This window comes from Uranotaenia lowii, chromosome 1 (genome assembly GCF_029784155.1).
Source record: "Uranotaenia lowii strain MFRU-FL chromosome 1, ASM2978415v1, whole genome shotgun sequence".
In the NCBI taxonomy this organism is placed as follows: Eukaryota; Metazoa; Arthropoda; class Insecta; order Diptera; family Culicidae; genus Uranotaenia; species Uranotaenia lowii.
The window spans coordinates 130963554-130987732 of NC_073691.1; the positions used below are offsets into that span (position 1 = coordinate 130963554).

Sequence of the window (24179 nt, forward strand, 5' to 3'; positions counted from 1 at the left end):
CAGGCACGCTGCTCTAAGTGCGGGGAGAAGCATGAGGAAGCTTCGTGTACAATACAAGCAGCAACCAGGTGCTTGTATTGCACTGGTGAAGCCTCTCATGCTCTCTCGGCGTGTCCGAAGTACATATCGCGCCGGGAAAAAATCAAGACTTCTTTGAAAAATCGTGTAAAAATGTCCTATAGAGACATGGTTCTGAAGTCTTTGCCAATCGTCTCAGAGAACCAGTTTGACCTTCTAAGTGACTATGAATCCGAAGGGGAGGATCCATGTGAAGGAACATCAACTGGGCCATTTTCAAAAAATAATGTTTCACAGGCTCCAAAAAGGAAACGCATCACTAAAACACAAACCAGAGTAGCTGCCAGCAAACTTAATACTAAAAGAAATCCTCAGAGTGGTAATAGTAATTCTAACCCTCCTATTCAAAGTCCTACGGGTTTTAATCCGTCCCCGAAGGACTTTCCTCCACTTTCTGGGAAGTCAAAACCCCAGGCTTTCCTTCAGGATCCAAGCCCATCAGTAGCTAACAGGAATGCAACAATTCCCAGAGAAACTGCATCTGATCCATCGTCAAATGGTTTTCCCAGCTTTTCGGCTGATGGTAAGATGAAATTCTCGGAAATTGTTGCGTTCATCCTGGACTTTTTCAGTGTACCAGCAGGATGGAGGACTATGATTAATATGTTTGTTCCCCTTTTGAGAGAGTTTTTGAAAAAGAAAGCTCTCACTATGACCCTCATCGCAGAAGTAATTTCTTTCGATGGATAATTCATCCAATGAGGGGAGAGAAATTGTTTCTGTATTGCAATGGAACTGCAGAAGTATTTTACCAAAATTAGACCCATTTAAAATATTGGTACACAATTTGAATTGTGATGTGTTCGCCTTATGCGAAACTTGGCTCTCTCCAAACGTAGATTTCACCTTCCATAGCCACAACATAATTCGCCTGGATCGCGATGGTCAAAGAGGGGGTGGCGTTCTTTTGGGGATCAAGAAATGCCACTCTTTCAATCGTATTCCACTACAACCATCTCCAGGAATTGAAGTCGTTAGTTGCCAAGCTAGAATAAAAGGTCATGACCTTTGTCTAGCCTCGGTTTATATTCCGCCATCTTCAAGCGTTAGCCGGAACCAATTGGCGAATATTATTTCACTTCTCCCAGAACCCCGGCTAGTTCTGGGAGATTTTAACTCCCATGGCGTGGGCTGGGGTAGCTCACGTGATGATGATCGTGCTAACATTATTTATGAGCTGTGCGACGACTTCAACATGACTGTCTTAAACAATGGGGAAGTGACTCGAATTAATGGATCCCAATCACAGCATAGTATTTTAGACCTTTCTTTAGCTTCTTCCTCTCTGAGCTTGGATTGTATGTGGAAGGTAATCCAGGACCCTCAGGGAAGCGATCATTTGCCTATCCATATTTCTATCACCAGTGGTCGTAGTCCACCCGAAGAAATCAATATTCCTTATGACCTCACAAGGAATATAGATTGGAAAAAGTATGCATCGGATGTCATTGAAGCCATCGACTCAACAGACGAACTGCCTCCGGAGGCAGAGTACAGTTTTATTTCCGGGACAATTGTGGACTGTGCAATCGGAGCACAGGTCAGGCGGAATGAAAGCTCGACGATACAGAAACGGCCTCCCACTCCGTGGTGGGATGGAGATTGCTCGCGCGCGCGATCTGAAAAGTGCAAGGCGTTTGTTGAGTTTCGCAGAACCGGATTGCCAGAGAAGTTCCAACGTTACTTGGCCTTGGAACGCAAGTTCAAGAACTTGATCAGGGGCAAGAAACGGGGGTACTGGCGGCGATTCGTGGATGGGTTATCTCGAGAAACGTCTCTGCACACGCTTTGGAGAACAGCACGAAACATGCGAAATCACACACCTTCGAACGAAAGTGAGGAAAGCTCGAGTCGATGGCTGATACAGTTTGCGAAAAAGGTCTGCCCGGACGCAGCACCAGCTCAGAAAAACTATCGGAATACAGAGAATAGTTCCGAAACGGAGGATCGATTCTCGATGGTCGAACTTTCACTTGCGCTCTGGTCTTGCAACAATTCAGCTCCCGGACTGGACAGAATCAAATTCAACTTGTTGAAGAATCTGCCAGATACCGCTAAGAAACGCTTGTTGAATTTATTCAATAAGTGTTTGGAGCTGAACATTGTTCCGCATGACTGGAGACAAGTGAAAGTCATCGCCATCCAAAAACCGGGAAAACCAGTTTCTGATTACAACTCGTATAGGCCGATTGCAATGCTCTCATGTCTCCGGAAATTGCTCGAAAAAATGATTCTCTTTCGGCTGGACAAATGGGTTGAATCAAACAATCTGTTGTCAAGTACACAATTTGGATTCCGCAGAGGCAAGGGTACGAATGACTGTCTAGCATTACTTTCATCAGACATTCAATTGGCGTTTGCCCAAAAAGAGCAGATGGGGGCAGTATTTCTGGACATCAAAGGGGCATTCGATTCGGTGTCCATAGAAGTGCTATTCAGTAATCTTAACTCTTGCGGACTTTCACCAATTTTGAACAATTTTCTATATAACCTGTTGTCTGAAAAAATCATGCATTTTAGCCATGGAGAAACCAAAGTTGAACGAATTAGTTACATGGGTCTACCCCAAGGCTCATGTTTAAGCCCCCTGCTATACAACTTTTATGTCCGAGAAATCGATAGTTGTATGGCACAAAATTGCACGCTACGACAGCTTGCGGATGACTGTGTTGTTCATATCACAGGTAAAACAGACACTCAAATAAAACCTCCGCTACAAGAAACTCTAAATAATTTATCACATTGGGCCAGGAACCTAGGCATCGAGTTTTCGCCTAGTAAAACCGAGTTAGTAGTTTTTTCAAGGAAGCATTCCCCTCCTCAAATAGAGCTCCTTATGATGGGTAGAACTCTAACTCAATCTCTTAGTTTTAAATATTTGGGTGTCTGGTTCGACTCTAAATGCCTCTGGGGAAAACATATTAGGTACTTGACACAAAAATGCCAAAAGAGAATCAATTTTCTTCGAACGATTACTGGAACCTGGTGGGGTGCTCATCCACAGGACCTCATCAGGTTATACCAAACAACGATACTGTCGGTCATGGAATATGGAAGCTTTTGCTTTGGGTCCGCCGCGCAAACCCACTTGATTAAACTAGAACGAATACAGTATCGTTGTTTGCGTATTGCCATGGGTTGTATGCAGTCGACACATACGATGTGTCTCGAAGTACTGGCGGGAGTAATGCCGTTGAAAAATCGGTTCTTCGATTTATCGCTACGTTTCCTAATTCGAAGTGAAACTATGAATCCTTTGGTGATAGAAAATTTGGAAAGGCTTATGAATATTAATCCGCAAGTAACATATGTAAATAATTATAAAACTTTTAGTCAATTAGAAATAAATCCTTCTTTATTAAATTCGGACACGAGTCACTTTTACCCTATTAGCAGTTCCTTGATAAGATTCGATCTGTCCATGACCGCTGACATCCGTGGAATACCAGATCACGTCCGACCCAACATCATTCCTTCAATCTTTGCTTCAAAAGTACGTGAAATTGATCCTACAAAAATGTTCTTTACTGATGGTTCTAGAATCGACAACGCGACTGGCTTCGCAGTGTATAATGAGGGCTTTGAAGCTTCGTTCAAGCTTCGAGAGCCATGCTCCGTTTACACTGCTGAGCTAGCCGCTATTTACTGCACCTTGGAACACATTCGCACACTGCCCGTAGACCACTATTTCATCTACTCGGATAGTCTCAGCTCCGTTGAGGCGATTCGATCGATGCAACTGATGAAGCGCTCTTCCCATTTCTTGCTGGAAATTTCTGGGATATTGGGCGCTCTGATCGAAAATTCGTATAGAATTACCTTAGCTTGGATCCCGTCTCATTGTCTTATACAAGGCAATGAGAAGGCGGACTCATTGGCTAAGGTGGGCGCGTTACAAGGTGAAATCTTTGAGAGGATTATAACTTACAATGAATACTTTTCAATACCTCGCACTTTAGCGATTAACGCTTGGCAGTCTAGCTGGGATAATGGCACAAAGGGACGTTGGCTCCATACGATTATCCCTAAGGTTCCGACGAAGGCATGGTTCAAGCATTTTAACATGAGTCGCGATTTCATTCGCGTGATTTCTCGGCTCATGTCAAGTCACTGCCGGCTTGACGCGCACTTGTTTCGTATTAATCTCGCTGCAACCAATGTTTGCGTTTGTGGGGATGGCTACCACGACATCGATCATGTTGTATGGACGTGTGAAAGGTATGGTCAAACGAGGGCTTGGCTACTGGATACCCTCAGGGCCCGAGGTAGACTACCTGGTGTTCCAATTCGAGACATTTTGGCAAACTTAGATTTTGGATATTTGTTCCCAATTTACAAATATCTTAAGCTCTCTGATCTGGTCGTTTAGTCTTCCTGTTCACGTTTCTTTTGTGTGTTTACCTTATTTAACGTTTCTTTTGTCTATTTGTTAGAGATACCCCTATCATCCAACGGGTTCGACAATACCGGAAGTAAGGCTGGCCAGCAAAATGGAAATCTCCGCCAAACCCCGTTGCAATCGTAACAACAGCAACAGAAGGCCACCACCGGACCCCAATGGAAACTGTTTTCGAATACGACCCTTTTGTTACCCTTTTCCCCTTCCTTAGTAAATTTTTCTAACCGTTGAGTCGCCGCGACTATTACGGCCCCCTCCCCTACTAACCTATATAACTAAATGTTAAATCTATAGATACACTCGGCACATTTAAACTTTGTCAAAGTAAAAGGCCTAATAAACATAGTTGTAAATAAAAAAAAAAAAAAAAAATACATTTTGCATGTTGAAATATGAATGATTTAAAATTACCAAAATTTCATTCTACAATTTGTTTAAAATTGTTTAACGGATAAATCAAGCATAAGTTTACTCTTTTGGATGAAGCAATTGGCGTTGAGGGCCAAAATGTGCGTAATAATGTGCCTACGAACGAACTATTTGGATAGATAACTGCATTTCTAGGCGTTTTCTCTATGATTTTAGAGGGGGTTTAAAAAGATGCTCCTCTACACAGCAAAAATTTTCTAAAAGTATACGGAATCTAAAACACAAGTGATCTAATTTCGCCCAAGTGTAAGTAACATAATATATAAATATTCCACTTCTTTTGATGTAGTTTTAATCTTTTTTCAAAAAGCGAAAAGAAAAAAAAATGCTTTGTTTTAATTTTATATTCCGTGATGTAAAACTCAAGCGGTCAGTGAAATTTATACCACAAATAGTGTAAAATTATATCTGTTCGATTATGATTGTGAATTGGTTCGAAGTGATCGGAAATGGGCGCAATGGTAAGTTCAATATTGGAGCTATCCAAAGGACTTTTAATATGTTAAGAATCTTTTTTTTTTTATCAATTCCAGCAGTGTAAAACTGATACACTAACGAGTGGCACAGGATGCGGTAGCCAACGGTTGCCACGAGCAAAAATGAGATGCGGGAGCTACGAGCCTCAAAAGCTGTTTAATCTTTTTCATGATGAATTCTTGTAAATTTCATATGATTCAAAATTTCAATTTTTCAAAATAATATTTTAAATTTAACCACTTGTTTGAAGGTTTCCAGCCAAAATTGTTTTTTAGAATCAATATTATGTTTTTTTTAAAGGTTTGGATACTTCGATTGGTTCAATGCTAACCATGGTCCTTTAGAAAACCGTTTTGGTATCCGACTTCTCACGCGGCGCGTTCGAATTTGAAAGAAATAGGTATTGCTTCAAACCTAAACCAATGTATTAGGGCCGCCGCTTCCGATGCACTGTGGGGCAGAACCTATAAAAGTTGTGACAAAGCCTCATTTTTCATTTCTTTGATAAAAAATTTCATATTTATATTTTTAGGAACGAGATTGATAGCCCATCTCAAATCTATCAACGATTTGAAAAATTCGATTTTTTGAGCATTTTACTTAGTAGAAGTCAGGGTAAACATTTTTTTTAATTATGAAATAAAAAGAGAGAATTTTATCGCTCTGTAGAAAATAACTTGTTCTATATAAACGTGAATCAAATACATTTTTTTTTAAATTTCGTCAATTTTCAGTAATTTTTAACATATTATATTTACAAAATATATTGTCCTAGAATATATTTTGTAAATATCCTAGAATAGTTTGACATAAAAAATCACAGATTTTCACCAATTTCAAACATCTAAAAGTATAGTTTTTCGGCAAAATTCCGCGTCGAGTTGCATATTAAAATAAAAAAAACTAAGTTTCAACCTTTTGAAGAAACAAAAAGTAGTTGCTAATACTTGCTAATGAAGAAGTTATGTTTCTTTTGGTGAGGCATGTTTTTGGATTTATCTTGAAATTTAACATTTTTCTTAGTAACTCGTTCTAAGAATGGAAGCCTACTGTTTAGTGTGGGAACTTTTTTTTAAACAATTAGCATGAATAATATCATTAATTTTACTTTAATTACTCAAAAAATCAATTTCCTTATATAACTGAATTCATTTTATGCGTAAATATAGGATATTATTGTTGAGCTTATGGGATCATTTCAATTTTTTATCTAAACTATTCCAGGGCAATATACAATAACATACAATCAAACAGGTTTATGAACAGCTTTATTATTCATCAATACCCCTATTAGAGTATTTTTCTTATTTTTTGAACTTGTACTTTTTGTACAAATCCAGATAAACTTTATGAAATACTGAAAAGTTAGCCATATACACCAAGGTTTTTTTACACGGATTTTTTAACACGGTTTTTTTTACACGGTTTTCGGGAATTAACACGGTTTTTTTACACGGATTTCGCGAATTAACACGGTTTTTGAGTCCTTGATGTCTCTTGTCTCAGGTCTCATGTCTGATGTCGCATGTCTCATGTCGCATGTCTCATGTCTCATGTCTTAGATCTCAGGTCTCAGGTGTCATGTCTTAAGTCTCAAATCTCAGGTCTCATGCCCCATGTCTCAGGTCTCGTGTTTTATGTCTTAGGTTTCTAGTCTCAGGTCTAATGTCCCATGTCTTTGGTCTCATTCATCAGGTCTCAGGTCTCATGTCTCAGATCTCATGTCCCTGGACTCAGGTCTCAGGTGTCACGTCTAATGTCTCAAGTCTCAGATCTCAGGTTTTAAATGTCAGGTTACATATCTTATTGTTTCAAATTTTAGAGCTGCAGAATTTGAATGGTCTTTTTCTACACGGTTTTCGGGAATTAGCACGGTTTTTTTACACGGTTTTCGGGAAGTAACACGGTTTTTGTGTAAAAAACCTTACTGTATATCCATGGGAGATTCAAGGAGAAGTTCAGGTAGCGCTCAGGCGATAACTCTAGGATCGACTTTTAATTTTCTTTCCACTGAAAATAGTTTCGATAGAAAGAATTTACTTATATTTATTTATGTGTACTTGAATTATATGCGGAAAGTATTGGAAAAGCAAAGTTACAAAAGCCAGAAAACGGCTAAATTTCTTCTTTTTTCAAAGCCTTACTTTTCTTGACACTGAATAACGGCTAATATTTTATTGTATTTGTTTGTTGATTGTATTTTGTTAACAATGTAACAAAGAAAAATTTTATTCTAGTTCAGTAAATTAATATAAATATATTAGTAAAAACTATTTGATAATCTTTCAAAACAACAACAAATTCGTATTTTATTACCGGTTAAAGAAATTAAGAAGATGCAATAAAATGCTAAAAAAAAAACTTCGAAACTAGCATCACTGAAATCATCACTACTTCTTATTCAAACATACGTTGAAAACGTTGAAAACACATCTTCGCGACAAAATTATTTTGTTTAAAGTGTTGCCGAAATCATGTAAAGGGTGATACGGTCAAAATCTGGTCAATATCAACTTGACGTATTTCTTTCAATTTTGCATTTAAAAAACCTCACCCCTCATTTTGAAGGTGTGCGTGTGTAGAATGTTGCTCCTATTTTGATTTTGGAATTCACTCTTCAGTTGTCAAAATGCCGTCCAAGGAAGAAGAGCAGCGAATTTGCTCGCGCATCGCGAGCTACTCGCACGTAAAGCTGGCAAAATCGCTAAAAGTTGCCAAATCAACCGTTACAAATGTAATTAAAGTGTTTGGGGAACGTCTGTCGACAGCCAGGAAGTCTGGATCGGGGGGAAATCGAAAACCGGAAGCCGCTGAGACGACAAAGAGAGTTGCCGGCAGTTTCAAGGGAAACCCTAACCTCTCTCTCCGAGATGCCGCAAACAAGCTGGGTGTTCCGTCTACAACCGTGCATCGAGCCAAAAAACGAGCCGGACTATCGACTTACAAGAAGTTAGTGACTCCAAATCGCGATGATAAACAAAATACGACGGCCAAAGCGCGATCCCGGAGGCTGTACACGACGATGCTGACGAAGTTTGACTGCGTGGTAATGGACGACGAAACCTACGTCAAGCCGACTACAAGCAGCTTCCGGGACAGGAATTTTAAACGGCAAATAGAAGGGGAAAGGGGAGGTATTTTTAAGCACATGAAACTGTCAAAATTCGCGTTGAAATATCTGGTTTGGCAAGCCATCTGTACCTGTGGCTTGAAAAGCAGCATTTTCATAGCTTCCGGGACTGTCAACCAAGAAACTTACGTGAAAGAGTGTTTGAATAAACGTCTGCTGCCTTTCCTGAAGAAACACGGTTGTTCCGTACTGTTTTGGCCGGCTTTGACATCTTGCCATCACGGTTAAAAGGCCATGGAGTGGTACGCCGCCAACAACGTGCAGGTGGTTCCCAAGGACAAGAACCCTCCCAACACGCCAGAGCTCCGCCCAATTGAGAAGTACTGGGCTATTGTCAAGCGGAACCTAAAGAAGACCAAAAAAACGGCTAAGGACGAGCAGCAGTTCAAAGCAAACTGGCTTTCTACGGCGAAGAAGGTGGACAAGGTGGCTGTACAAAATCTGATGGCAGGGGTTAAGCGTAAGGCCCGGCAATTCGGATTTGGAAAAGCGGAAGCCTAACTGAACATTTTTCCTGAATTTAATGACATTTTTCCTGAACTAATTAAACTTGAAAAAGAAATTTAATTTGATTTTTTAAATAAACGATTTCACCGATTTACACGAGTTTTCCCTTGACCAAATTTTGACCGTATCACCCTTTACGGTTATAGCGATCAGTTTTTCATTTAATTTCAAAATTTTACTCAAATCCGAATTATTCCAAATTTTTAAATATTCCCTGAAGATCGTTAAATCTTTTCAACTTTTGGTTTTGTTGAGTTTGGAAAAAAAAAATTCATCATTTTTTCTTAAGAAATATGAAATTTGATGTTTTTTGGATAAATTAAGACATAAAATTCAATGAAGAAACATGTTTTTTTACACAAAACCTCAAGATGAAAATTGTTGGAATCACCCGATGAATTATTCTCGCGGATAGTGCGTTAGATAGGGCGTTTTTTTCGTTGCGGAGTTATTGTATTCAAGATAAGGTGAACTTATCATAATTTTTCGACGTTTATTTTCAATTTTGTTCCTTTCAAAAAGGAATTCAAATTTTTAAGATAGAATATTGTCAACAAAACGATAAGATAGCTCTAGTTATCGTGAACATTTGTCCTGCACAAAGCCTGTTCTGCCCCACTGTGCGACGGCGGGTTGGCGACCACCTCGGATTTGGGAGCTTCGGCGGCTTTAAGCCGGGTTTTATCAAAACTTTTAGTCTTAATCAATCAGAAATATTTTCCTGCATATAATGAATAATTTTCGGTAGAACTTAGCAAAACTGTAATTTAAAATTTCATAAATTAATTTTAGTTTACTCCTTTTTTCAATTTAATTTTCCACAGTTACTCTCAACTACAACATTTTCAAGTATACAAAGATGTAGGATTTATTGAAAATTCAATTTTTCTAATAAATTGGAAATATTACTACTTTGGCTGAAGGTATATGTATGTACCTCAGACTGCCCCAAATTTGTATGAGAAATTTCAAGCTTGCACGCAGCGAAAAGATTTTTTATTTCAAAGGAAAGTGCCGCAAAAACAAAGGATTTTTTCCTTTGATTTTGGGATAAATAAAAATTCCTTTTGTTCAAAGACATTTTCCTTTGTTTTAAAGAATTTTTCTTTCGAAAAATCTTTGAATCAAAATCTTAATGCTTTGAAACAAAAACAGTTTCATTCGATGCAAAGATCTTTTCGTATGCTACAATGTAGGAATTTAGATTTAAATTTGAAAGCACTGGTTCATTGAACCATTTCCCTTTTATTCCAATTGAAAGAAATATTTTCTGTTATTCCAAAGTTCCTTTTAGGAATTTTGAATAATGAAAAGAAAGAATTTACATCTTGAATTCATTTTTATTCACAAACTTAACAAAAGCACTGATTCACTATAATTGAATCATCCGGTCCTAATTTTGGCCTGAGGGCATTCTGCTTGGGCCGCTCGATAGACTTCCGGAAGCAACTCCTGTTGCTAGCTTTAGTGGTCATCCAATTGGTGATTGTCGCTAAAGATCGGGCCGAAGGTAACAAGACCGCTGGATTTGAGGCGGAATCAACCGTGTTCCGTAACAATATACAAGAGTTTATATAAAATCTTAAAAATTCACTTTTTGATTAACAGATTAACACAAACTTACCATTCTTTATCCTGAATCCTCCTTAATAGCTAACTCTGATTAACTAGTTTTGATTTTCAACACGACCGGCCAAATTTTATTCGAAATTCGGTTCTTGCTCAATCCAAAATATCTTCTAAGTTTGAGGTTTTAATTTAAAGAAAATATTCCTTTCTGTTGAAAACATTTTTCTTTCATAGAAAGAAAATTTACTTTGTTTCAAAAGAAATATGCAATTGAACAAATTTCTTTTGAATCAAAGAATTTGTTTAAATTCAAAATCCAAAATTATTTACTTCAAAAAATTAATTATTTCTTTCAAAAATTATTCATTTGAATCAGAACGATAATTCATTGATTCAAAGAAAACAGGAGTTTGATTCCAAAAACTGAATGTTTTGAATCAAAGTCAGTTTTGTTTTGTTTCAAAATCCAAGTTTTCTCTGCGTTTGTGAAATGTTATGCGCCGCAGGCTTAAATTGATCCTATGCCTCGTACAAGGTCTCATGCCAAATTTGGGCCAGATCGAATCACGGGAAAGGGTCGCTCAACGAGTCTAAAGTTTGTATGGCATTTTGAGATATTTTGCTCGAGAAGAACATTAAAATCCAATTCATGAATAACTTTGGTCCCCATTTGCAAGGATGGTGACTGGCGAATAAATCGATGAAAATAAAAAGATTCTCTCACTTTGTGAGGTAATCCATTCCCCGAACGCATTCGAAAAAATAAAACACGATGGCACTCAGTGAGCGAACCAATCGGACTTTCCGACCAATATTTCATCCAAAGACTGCCGTCAATGTCGAAGTCGAAGTCGAATGGAAACGACTTATGATAAAAAAGTTATTAAACTTCAAAAAATGGGGTAGCTTTTTTCAGGGTGATATTCATCACTGTTATTGCTGCGTCAAAGTGTTCGGAGCAGTGTCTCTCATTAATAGTGATGAATATCACCCTTAACCCTCATCCGCATTAGATTTCATTTCAATCAGCACTAGGAGTGTCAATTTGACACCACAAGCTCAAATCGTTATAACTTTTGGCGTGTTAAACCGATTTAAACAAAACTTACATCAAAAGAAACCTTCTAATGTCAGTAAAATATGTTTAGAAGTGAACGGTAGACAATGTGCAACTCGAGACCCCATACACCCAACCTTCGGGTAGTGGTCATATCACCTCTTGTCTGCAACTCCGATTCTCTACCTCCCCGTGGTGCTAGCTGGGGTGCGAACAACCTTAGCGGAGATCGGGTACCCAACCCCGGTGGATGCTTTGGTCGCATGCAGACTGAGTCAGGGGGCTTCGTACGCGTCTATTCTCTATGTCAGGGGCGGCGTGCGGAGTGCAACAACGTCCTGGTGGTGTTCGGGACCCAAAACAGCAACATCACGACGGTCCTCCTGCGAGATAGTGGGGTTAGCTGCGGGCCTTGCGAGCCTGTGACTACAAAAAACATAAGCAACGGACAACGAACAACAAATTTCGGATGGAAATCGGCAAAGACCCACGCGACGAAAAGGGACTAGCGATTGGAAACTTGGAACATGGAACTGCCGATCTCTAAATTTTGTGGGCAGTACCCACGTGCTCTCCAACGAATTGAAGAGCCGCAAATTCGACATCGTAGCGCTGCAGGAGGTATGCTGGAAGGGCTCCACGGTACGAACGTACCCAGATGGTCGTGCCATCTACCAGAGCTGCGGCAACACACACGAGCTTGGAACAGCTTTTATAGTGATGGGAAAGATGCAAAAGCGCGTGATCGGGTGGTGGCCGATCAACTCACGAATGTGCCGGTTGAGAATCAAGGGCCGGTTCTTCAACATCAGCATCATCAACGTGCACAGCCCTCACCTCGGAAGTACCGGTGACGACAAAGACGAATTCTACACGCAGCTGGAGCGTGAATACGACCGTTGCCCAAAACATGATATCAAGATCGTCATCGGGGATTTCAATGCTCAGGTCGGCCAGGAGGAGGAATTCAAACCGACAATTGGAAGGTTCAGTGCGCACCAGTTGACCAACGAAAACGGCCTCAGACTTATTGATTTCGCCGCCTCCAAACGAATGGCCGTACGTAGTACCTTTTTTCAGCACCGCCTCCCACACAAGTACACCTGGAGATCACCGTACCAAACTCAATCACAGATCGACCACGTTTTGATCGACAGCCGGCACTTCTCGGACATCATCGACGTCAGATCCTGTCGGGGCGCCAACATCGAGTCGGACCATTATCTGGTGATGGTGAAGATGCGCCCAAAACTCTCCGTAGTAAACAACACGCGAAACCGGCGCCCGCCTCGGTTAAATATCGCGCGACTGAAGCAACCTGAGGTCGCGGCAGACTACGCGCAATCGGTTGAAGCAGCGCTGCCGGCAGAGGGCGAGCTTGACGAAGCCCCTTTCGAGGACTGTTGGGATACCATCAAAACAGCCATCAACAGTGCTGCGGAGAACGTCATCGGTTATGTGGAGCGATCTCGACGGAACGACTGGTTCGACGAGGAGTGTAGGAGGGTGATGGACGAAGAGAATGCCGCGCGGGCGGCAGTAGTGCGAAGAGGCACCCGTCGAAATGTGGAGAATCACCGACAGCGGGAGAGGCAGCGAGTCCGACTTTTCCAGGAGAAAAAGCGCCGCCTGGAGGAGGAGGAGCTCGAGGAGCTGGAGCAGCTGCATCGTTCCCAAGAAACACCAAAGTTCTATCAGAAACTCAACGCATCCCGCAAAGGCTTCGTGCCGCAAGCCGAAATGTGCCTGGATAAGGACGGGGGTATCCGGACAATCGTGAGGTGATCAAAAAGTGGAAGCAGCACTTCGATGAACACCTGAACGGCGCACATGCAGGAGATCAAGACGGTGAGGGAAGGTACATCGCCGGCGTAGCCAACGACGAAGAGGAGCCACTCCCAACGATGAGTAAAGTTAAGGAAGCCATTCGCCAGCTGAATAGAAACAAGTCGGCTGGGAAGGATGGCATCGCAGCTGAACTCATCAAAATGGGCCCGGACCGGTTGGCCGATTGCCTACACCGGTTGATAGTCCGGATCTGGGACATAGAACAGCTACCGGAGGAGTGGAAGGAGGGGGTAATATGCCCCATATACAAGAAGGGCGACAAATTGGACTGTGAGAACTACCGAGCGATCACTGTCCTCAATGCCGCCTACAAAGTGTTGTCCCGAATCCTACTCCGCCGCCTAACGCCACAAGCAAACAGATTCGTGGGAAGTCATCAGGCCGGCTTCATGGAGGGACGGTCAACGACGGACCAGATATTCACATTACGGCAAATCCTCCAAAAATGCCGGGAACACCAAGTCCCTACGCACCATCTATTCATCGACTTCAAAGCCGCATACGACACGATCGACCGTAACGAGCTATGGAAAATCATGGACGAGAACGGCTTTTCCGGGAAGCTGATCAGACTGATCAAGGCGACGATGGATGGAACGCAGTGCTGTGTGCGGATCTCGGGTGAATTGTCGAGTTCATTCGAATCGCGTAGGGGGCTTCGACAAGGTGATGGTCTATCCTGCATGATGTTCAACAATGCCGAAATAATGCCGAAATCCAACCAAGAAACGCACGACACGCATCATTATTTCGGCTCTCGGCTTGGCTCTCTTCCCATATCACCACCCACCGTACCTACTCGGAGAGCAAACAAACACGTTTTGCTGGACAAGCTGCTTGTAGTTCTAGAAATTCAGGAATGATTTTACATTTATAATTTTCATATTTTTGTGAAATCTCACAGCGTGATTTGTTGCACCTCACTAGAATGTAGATTAAATTTGCTTTCCAATGAATATACTTTTGATTGGTCCAAACAAAGTGAAAGCACTGAAAATCCGGGTACAACCTGACGGTGGACCACAAAAAGAGATGAGATTTCAATTTGTAAAAAAAATTGCGCAAAGTAGTGAACTTTGAAAAATTTCAGTAATTTCAATTTTCGTTGCATCAAAAATCTAAAGACAGCAAAATGTTAGAATTTTAATTAAGTTTGTTGTCATATTTTTTTCTAAAACTCTACCATCGCTCAACAGTATTTACTAGCAATCGAATAAAAAGTAAGTTTTTTAGACCACTTTTTTTAACTTTTTGTGACCATTTCATCAAAAAAAAATTTAAAAAAATATTTCTTGTCTTCATGATGTAGGCATTAACTTCAGCTTACATATGCATAAGGCAAATATTTTTTTGGACGTGTAACATATGAACTACAGCAGTTTTCGTGAGGCATATTTTTTCGGATTTTTTTTTCTTTCATGCTGAATAACGAGAAAACTTGTAACTTTAGCTGTATATAATGTTCTAAACATATTTTACTGACATTACAAGGTTTGTATTGATATAAGTTTTATATGAAGTTCATAATAATTCAAACGACTTAAATAGATTTTACTTTTGTGGTGTCAAAATGACACCCAAAGTCGGAAAAAAGAGTTTTTTTGTCCAGGCTTCCAGGGTTTGTCCATAAAAAAGTAAAGATGCAATATTGAAGAACTTCAATTCATTTAGGGTCCCCGAAGAAATTTTGTATTTTGAAGCTTCTGAAAAAAGTCACAAGCCTTCAAACTTGCAATGGTGTCAAAATAACACCCTAATGCGGATGAGGGTTAAAAAAGATAACTATTTTTTGAAGCTTAATAACTTTTGTGTCTTAACTCGAATCGAAATGCAGTCTTGGGGTGAAATATTTGTCATAGTTTAGGATTTAAGAAAAACCGTTTTTAAAAGAAATCGGCCGAAGGGGACCAAAGTTATTCATGGAAAACTGGATTTTCGTGTTCCTCCCGAGCAAAATGTCCCAAAATCCCATACAAACTTTAGGCTCATTGAGCGACCCTTTCCCGTGATCCAATCTGGCCCTAATTTAGCATGATCAATTAAGCCTGCAGCGCATAACTTTCTCAAATGTCGAGTCATTTGGGGCACTCTAATGTAAGATTGGCTCTAAGATTGGCTATACAAACAGTAGTTTATTAGTTACACAATGTCTCGCTTTTTTTTTACCAACGTTTCACTTTTTACGGGAAATGTCACGCTTTTTTCTGAAAGTATCTGGCAAGCCTAATCTAACCCTGCTGTTTTGTTCAAGCACGGATCAATGTATGTTGAAGTGTCAGAATCGGGTAGGGTGGAATCTCCCAAGCTGTGGTCCACAATACAATAGTTTGTCATGCGTGGTTCGTATCTTTAATTAACAAATCTTGAAATATTCGTACTAAAAGAACATAACATTCACCTATAAGGCTGAACAATTAACTTCATTATTAAAATTGAATTTTAAATGAAACATTAAGGAAATTGCTTTATTTTAAAATTTTTCAATCGCCATATCACCAAAACAAGATGTTATAGACAAAATCTTACAAAAGACTCAACTTCAGGATTTATAAAAACTGTAATGCACTGTAATACGTAATGCATATTCATGTATTTTTTCTGGAAACTTCTAGTTCTTAACTTGGTGGAAATCGTATCGGTCAAAGGGTAACAACCTGTACTGAGCAATGTATAATGCACAATGAATTTCAGCAACAACTTTTAAAACAGTTTTGACTTTATTTTGATTGATACAGTTTATATATTATATCTGGGAAAATTTTATTGAAGCATAAACTTGAGCAGTTTTCTACTCGGAAGCAATCAACAGATAGATCGCGAAATCTTCCAAATTTTATGACTATAGGGAAACCTTAACACCGCAAACTATCTCCGAACATTCTGCTCGATTCGTTAAGTCACACTTTCACTTCACTTTTTTGTTGTTTTTTTAATCAGCTATATATCTGACCAGTTATCAAACCGTTCTTTGAACTCTCGATCGCGAGGCTCATTGGCCCGAATTGCCATACTTTTCTTACCTCGCGCTCCTAATCGATATCTCAAAAAACTGCTGAGGGGTCTACAAAGGTTCTGAACTATTGATCGCAAACTGATTTGACGCTACAGACACGGTGCACTCAAGTTCAAGTACATTACCGAACTGAGCCGCTAGCTACCCAGGTATATCATCAGAGTGCGGCCGAATGAATGAATGCGCCTCAATGCGCTTGCCTATTTGCTTCAAGCTTACTGCCGTGCTGCCACCTATAGACTTATAAGTAGGTTTGGATTGAGAAATATAGGTATTTCTTGCTTTTCAATAGATTTTAGCAAACATAAATGTTGTCTGCAAATACTTTTGTAAATAATTGTGATTATATTTACGGAAGCTGTTTAGATTCCTTGTTTAAAGGAATTGGTTTAAATTGATGCTCAATGAGAAATTGATTTTTTCTCAACAATTACTTCACACTAATCTAACACTAACCCACAGAAATTTAGTTTTATGATTACAAACAACTTTTGTTCTACGAAAAACTTCATAAATAAGAAAAAAAGATTTTTTTTCTTAAAAAATGTATAACCATAGGGGCTAAAAAACTTGAGTTTCAATATTTTTTCGGTTGTAGTTTTTACAAATTTTTACCAATTTTTCCTAAATTTTGGAACATATTAACAAGGACCCATAGCTAATTTTTTATGTAGTTTTTGTTGAAATTGGCTCACAAATAAATGAGAGATTGCTACTAAATATTGTGTAAATATAATGCATATTTTTCGAATTGTACTTTCCCGGCCCCGCCTTTAGACTGGGTTTATCTCTCTCTTTCCTTGCTTAGGATTTTTTTAAACCATCCAGAATGGTTGTAACTCTTTGGCCTAACTGCCAAACCAAGGATTTCTGAAGCTACCTGAATTGATCATTTTTCGAAAAATTGGTCCATTTACAATTTTCTCATGTAACTGCTTGTCAAACAGTAACATGGATGGATAGATTAACATATTTTTAACCATTTAGCGAAAAAAATGTAAAACTAACTATTCGATGCGGTTTAATGACTAAAGGTGGGGTTTCCCACTAGAAGATTGCAATGCTAAATTCAGTGATTCAGTGTCGATAATATAAACCTATGTGCTTTTTCACTGTGCCATTAATTTTAAAACAAAAGTTCAGAGACACATCCTATGAACATTGTTACAACCATCGCCAATCCTCGCCACGAAACAAGTTTAAAGTTATTTAATCGCTAAGCATGGCTCGGATTCAGTGAAGGAAAGAAACTATGCCTATCTACGTAACGAATCGAACAAAGTTTGCTACCACTTGCTTGTCATTCTCCAAACTGTGCGTGAAGTATTATTTTGCGAGAGAAACCCCTGATTCTCCGAGACCTCATCTACGAGGAAGAAGCAAAACATGACTTAATAATATCTTAACTGATGAACCCGGTATTTGAAATTCACTTAGCGAAAAGGCATTACTAAAATGAGGTAAAGTTATGAGAAATAAAAACCAACTTAGTAACAATAAATTAAAGAACTTTTCCGGGTTATCGAATGAAAAATAGATTTTTTATAATATGTAATAGGATCAAAAGTTTTGTTTCATGCCGTCTAAAGAGACCCTTGAAATTCTTTGTTGACATTATTCAGAGTTCAGTTTTGAAATCAGCATTTCGATTAAGAATCCAGATTCAAAATCAGAATTTAGATTCATAATACAGTTTACGATTTCGAATTCAAAATTCAGATTCCAAATTCAGTTTCAGAATTCAGATTCATGATTAAGATTCAGAATTCAGATTCAGAATTCACATTCAGAATTCAGATTCAGAATTCACATTCAGAATTCAGATTCAGAATTCAGATTCAGAATTCAGATTCAGAATTCAGATTCAGAATTCAGAATTCAGATTCAGATTTCAGATTCAGAATTCAGATTCAGAATTCAGATTCAGAATTCAGATTCAGAATTCAGATTCAGAATTCAGATTCAGAATTCAGATTCAGAATTCAGATTCAGAATTCAGATTCAGAATTCAGATTCAGAATTCAGATTCAGAATTCAGATTCAGAATTCAGATTCAGAATTCAGATTCAGAATTCAGATTCAGAATTCAGATTCAGAATTCAGATTCAGAATTCAGATTCAGAATTCAGATTCAGAATTCAGATTCAGAATTCAGATTCAGAATTCAGATTCAGAATTCAGATTCAGAATTCAGATTCAGAATTCAGATTCAGAATTCAGATTCAGAATTCAGATTCAGAATTCAGATTCAGAATTCAGATTCAGAATTCAGATTCAGAATTCAGATTCAGAATTCAGATTCAGAATTCAGATTCAGAATTCAGATTCAGAATTCAGATTCAGAATTCAGATTCAGAATTCAGATTCAGAATTCAGATTCAGAATTCAGATTCAGAATTCAGATTCAGAATTCAGATTCAGAATTCAGATTCAGAATTCAGATTCAGAATTTAGATTCAGAATTCAGATTCAGAGTTCAGATTCAGAATTCAGATTCAGATTCAGAATTCAGATTCAAAATTCAGATTCAGAATTCAGATTCAGAATTCAGATTCAGAATTCAGATTCAGAATTCAGATTCAAAATTCAGATTCAAAATTCAGATTCAGAATTCAGATTCAGAATTCAGATTCAGAATTCAGATTCAGAATTCAGATTCAGAATTCAGATTCAGAATTCAGATTCAGAATTCAGATTCAGAATTCAGATTCAGAATTCAGATTCAGAATTCAGATTCAGAATTCAGATTCAGAATTCAGATTCAGAATTCAGATTCAGAATTCAGATTCAGAATTCAGATTCAGAATTCAGATTCAGAATTCAGATTCAGAATTCAGATTCAGAATTCAGATTCAGAATTCAGATTCAGAATTCAGATTCAGAATTCAGATTCAGAATTCAGATTCAGAATTCAGAATTCAGATTCAGAATTCAGATTCAGAATTCAGATTCAGAATTCAGATTCAGAATTCAGATTCAGAATTCAGATTCAGAATTCAGATTCAGAATTCAGATTCAGAATTCAGATTCAGAATTCAGATTCAGAATTCAGATTCAGAATTCAGATTCAGAATTCAGATTCAGAATTCAGATTCAGAATTCAGATTCAGAATTCAGATTCAGGATTCAGATTCAGAATTCAGATTCAGAATTCAGATTCAGAATTCAGATTCAGAATTCAGATTCAGAATTCAGATTCAGAATTCAGAATTCAGAATTCAGAATTCAGAATTCAGAATTCAGAATCAGAATTCAGAATCAGAATTCAGATTCAGAATTCAGATTCAGAATTCAGATTCAGAATTCAGAATTCAGATTCAGAATTCAGATTCAGAATTCAGATTCAGAATTCAGATTCAGAATTCAGATTCAGAATTCAGAATTCAGATTCAGAATTCAATTTCAGAATTCAGATTCAGATTCAGATTCAGAATTCAGATTCAGAATTCAGATTCAGAATTCAGATTCAGAATTCAGATTCAGAATTCAGATTCAGAATTCAGATTCAGAATTCAGATTCAGAATTCAGATTCAGAATCAGAATTCATAATTCTGTTTCAATATAATTTAACGACTGGTCCCACCAGTTGAACCGATTCAATTTTGTTAACAAAGATCGGTTCGGCAGGAATAAAACGGGTGTTGTGAGTCACCCACCCACGGGAGGAATACTTTGCCCAACTAGCCCTGAGGCCACCTAGCTAGCAGAAGAAGGAAGTTTTCCCATGGTTTTTCCCCGAAAATCTGGCAAGTTCAATAATTGTAAAATGTCTCGTGATTTGTGATCGTTTCCCTTATTTTATTTTTTATTTTATTTTATTTACATAATATTCCATTTCACGACATAACTTGACGAACATATTTCCCGAAATTCACTCGGTCCATGGCTACCGTTCTCCAATTTCTCGGATACCCCACGTTCGCCAGATCACGCTTCACTTGGTCAAACCACCTCGCTCGTTGCGCCCCCGCTCGTCTTGTTCCTGCCGGATTCGTAGCGAACACCTGTTTTGCAGGACAGTCGTCCGGCATTCTCGAAACATGTCCAGCCCAGCGTATCCGGCCAGCCTTCACCACCTTCTGGATACTGGGTTCGCCGTAGAGTCGCGCGAGCTCGTGGTTCATCCTTCGCCTCCACACTCCGTTCTCCTGTATGCCGCCAAAGATGATTCTTAACACTCGTCGTTCGAATACCCCGAGTGTGCGCAGGTCCTCCTCGAGCAATATCCATGTCTCGTGTCCGTAGAGAACAACCGGTCTAATGAGCGTCATATACAGGTTACACTTCGTGCGAGGGCTAAGTCTTCTCGACCGCAGTTGCTTGTGGAGTTAGTTAGTTAGTTAGTTAGTTAGTTAGTTAGTCCATAGGATCGTTTCCCTTATTTATTTAAAATGAGCCATATACATGTCTTGGATGTTTGAATGTTCCACTTCATTAAGACAAGCGTTTGGTCGTTCCCATCCTCCCCGAGATCGCTTAGGAGCGACCCTGGGAACACGTGAGTACCGTTACGGCCAACCGATACCAAGGAAAGCTTCACCAGAGCCATGCGGTCTAGACTTTTTGTCGGATTGGGAAGCACGTGCTTTACCGGTCCATCGGGTTGGATGTATGGGTGAACGTAATTGCGCCTCTCGCTATTATTTCGCCCTGCCATTCAATTGATGCGGGACAAAGGGTCTAGAACGCACCTTTGAAGCTTCCATAAAATATGCGCTTGGCTCAATTTCAACATCTATAAATTTTTTTCTGCTGCATCTGCTTAATCTATCCGTCATTTAATTTCTATCTTTAGTTATTCTATCAAGAATTTCGTCCTAACGTTCACCGCAATGCCATTAAACTAGCATTTAATAATAATTCAACGGTGACTATTCGTCAAAAAGAATAGAAGCACTTATTGGAAAATATCTGTCCCGGATAACAAAAAAAATAATTCAATAAAATACTGATACTTAGCTTCGGTTTACTTGAAAAAAAAAAAATCTAATCCTTAACAGCACTGAATCCTAACAACATAGGTATATATCACTTGACACAAAACGCTATTATTTGATGTAAATTTAATGAATGTTATTTGTGTTCACTAAAAACTTCGCAAATCTTCTAAATCGACCGAAATATAATCGTTGGCGTTTTACCCCACAAGGGCATTTTGGGCAGAAGTATTTAACATTTTTATTCATGATATTTAGGGAAAAAACAACTAAACTCCTACCTATGCGCAAAAGAAAACCGTCGATCGAATTTTTATTTGGTTATTTTATCACTGGGTCAGTTACCTCTTGGCTTCAAATCGATACAGGCGTGTTTGCGTTTCGGGTTAGTGATTATTTCGGCCAGATCAAGCAAAAAACCTTATCAACTTCTAATCTTTTTTTTTTTGTAATTTGAGCAACTAATTCGGGCGATGAAGTTTTCGCAGATTTTTATTTGAAACGTGCCTGAAACCAATTCAAAAAGTTCATAGCCAAACATCCGCTTGCTCGTGGCGTAAGTTTAAAGGGTCAAACACAGGTAGTAATATGAATTAAACATGGTATAGCTCCATCTGGAAGGTAGATGAACTTAACTTTTTTGGTTTATTTTAAGGTACCATGTGGTGGATTCTAATTGCGCTCCTGTACATTGCTTTCGACATCAATTATTTCATTCGAGTTACTTTCACTTTAGTCTTGGATGTCTTCTCAGCTCGAAATCTTAAACTGCTCGATACGTCTGTAAGTTATGGTGAGGTGTTAGCTATTAATTGAAAGACAATACCTAACTGAAAGGGAATGTGTTTACTTAAGGTATCTGCACCACCCAGGATATTGACCTATTTCTAAACCACATGAACAATGCCCGGTTCTTGCGTGAGCTGGATTTTGCCCGCTATCATTGGTACGGACGTACTCGGTTTTGGGACGCCCTCAAGGTTGGTGGAGCCACAATGGTGCAGGGAGCGGCCACAATTAGGTACCGGAAGATGATGCCAATCTGGAGACCCTTCCGGGTGGAAACCCGCCTGATTTGGTGGGATGAGCGAAGTCTTTTCCTGGAGCAACGATTCGTCAGCCTAGGGGATGGATTTGTGCGGGCAGTTGCCATTTGCCGTCAGCCAATCGTTGGTGCTAATCTGGGAGATGTTATGGCAGACTTTGAGCAAAATAAACATAAACCAGAGCCCCCGCCGGTTGAAATCCGGCACTGGCTGGATGCCATTGAGGAATCAAGTCTAAAATTAAGAATAGAAACTCAGGGAATGTTATTTTCCTAGCATGCGAAAGAATAAATATCTCAGATTTCTAAACAAATAGTTTTCTGACCTTAACCCTAATCCGTTTCAAATTTTTGTTACCCGTTTAACACTAGAAAGACGTACCAGTCAAAATGACTGGTTGGACTCTTTGTTTGTTGAATATCTTTTAAATACTTCGCTTTAAAAATTCGCAAAAAATACGACTTTTCATGAATTTTGAATCTCTACAAAACTGTGTATTTTTTATTTCACAAGCTCTTTTAATAAGCGAGAAAAATTTCGCCATGGACACTCGGACCGTGACCAGTCAAAATGACTGGTAAAATTCACAACCCTATAACTCAAACAAGATCATTTTTTTCGCTTGCTTTTGGTTTCATTTGCAATCTACATTCAAGATAATGAGCCTTAGTTGATTTATGGTGCGCAGAAGTGTATCATTCGTTATGAAATTATTGATTTTCGATGCGAAGTCATGAAGATTTGTAGAAAAAGTTCTTGGCCGCTGTGTGGCGCTGCAAGCACTTGACTCCAATTTTTTTTGGTCTGTTTTGTAGCTTAAGGGGATTTTTTTTTATTATCTGACAATTTGCGCCGGGGGTCTTCAGATTTTCCCCAAAATTGAAAATTTGGTTCATTTTTGCGACTTAAAAACACATGTATTTTTTCAGATTTCTAACATTTTTATTTTTTGAGTTAGCTTCGGTTAGATTTCTTTTTAAATAAAAAATAACCATTTTTCAAAGCTACCTAACTCTGTTGTTTCTCAACGGAAATTATAAAATAGCACATCAAAATGCATTGAAATTTTATCAGCTTTCCAAATAGAATAGTTGAAAAAAAATAAATAATGACAATGACAGGGGCAGTCTGAAAAGGACGGAAAAATAGTGTTTTTTACCAGCTTTGATAAGTTCTTTTGTTTCCATGTTGTTAGAAGTGCTTGCTATCTCCATATGTGAGTGCAGTTGTTCCACCATTGTTTGTTTTCGATGCAAAAAAAGAGATTTATTGTCATTATTTCTTTCATAACTCTTCAAGGTGATAATGGCCCACTTTGGTGTCTTCAGATGAAAGTTACATCATGAATCGAGCTACACAATGGTATTTTTTGCAAAATATTCGGTGGTGCAGACGGTACTTTTAGACGCCATTTAAAGTTTATTTACAACTTTTCATGTTGAAGGTCATTATTTATTCTATTTGGAAAGCTGATAAAATTTCAATGCATTTTGATGTGCTATTTTATAATTTCCGTTGAGAAACAACAGAGTTATGTAGCTTTGAAAAATGGTTATTTTTTATTTACAAAAAAATCTAACCGAAGCTAACTCAAAAAATAAAAATGTTAGAAATCTGAAAAAATACATGTGTTTTTAAGTCGCAAAAAAGAACCATATTTTCAATTTTGGGGAAAATCTGAAGACCCC

The 24179-nt window shown here is 38.6% G+C and overlaps 3 protein-coding genes across 4 annotated transcripts in view; 2 read left to right on the top strand and 1 right to left on the bottom strand.

Annotated features, from left to right (window-relative positions):
* LOC129740030 (protein THEM6) overlaps positions 1-16669 on the bottom strand; it is a 28077-nt gene extending 11408 nt beyond the window's left edge. Inside the window, exon 1 of the mRNA XM_055731613.1 lies at positions 16515-16669. The gene's annotated coding sequence lies outside the window, so the exon portion shown is untranslated. The remainder of the gene's footprint in view (positions 1-16514) is intronic.
* Positions 12172-13516, top strand: LOC129740029 (craniofacial development protein 2-like). The gene is made up of 2 exons (XM_055731612.1): positions 12172-12969; positions 13045-13516. Exons 1-2 carry the CDS (start codon positions 12367-12369, stop codon positions 13429-13431), a joined length of 990 nt encoding a protein of 329 aa, XP_055587587.1. The 5' UTR covers positions 12172-12366; the 3' UTR covers positions 13432-13516.
* Positions 16670-21356: 4687 nt separating the features above from the next.
* On the top strand, positions 21357-22768 carry LOC129740185 (protein THEM6-like). Of its 2 annotated transcripts, none has more exons than XM_055731800.1 (3): positions 21357-22025; positions 22101-22238; positions 22301-22768. In XM_055731800.1, exons 2-3 carry the CDS (start codon positions 22106-22108, stop codon positions 22765-22767), a joined length of 600 nt encoding a protein of 199 aa, XP_055587775.1. In that variant the 5' UTR covers positions 21357-22025; positions 22101-22105; the 3' UTR covers position 22768. The 2 variants fall into 2 exon arrangements, with proteins under 2 accessions (XP_055587775.1, XP_055587776.1); XM_055731801.1 differs by having other exon boundaries at positions 21357-22001.
* The last annotated feature ends 1411 nt before the right edge of the window (positions 22769-24179 follow it).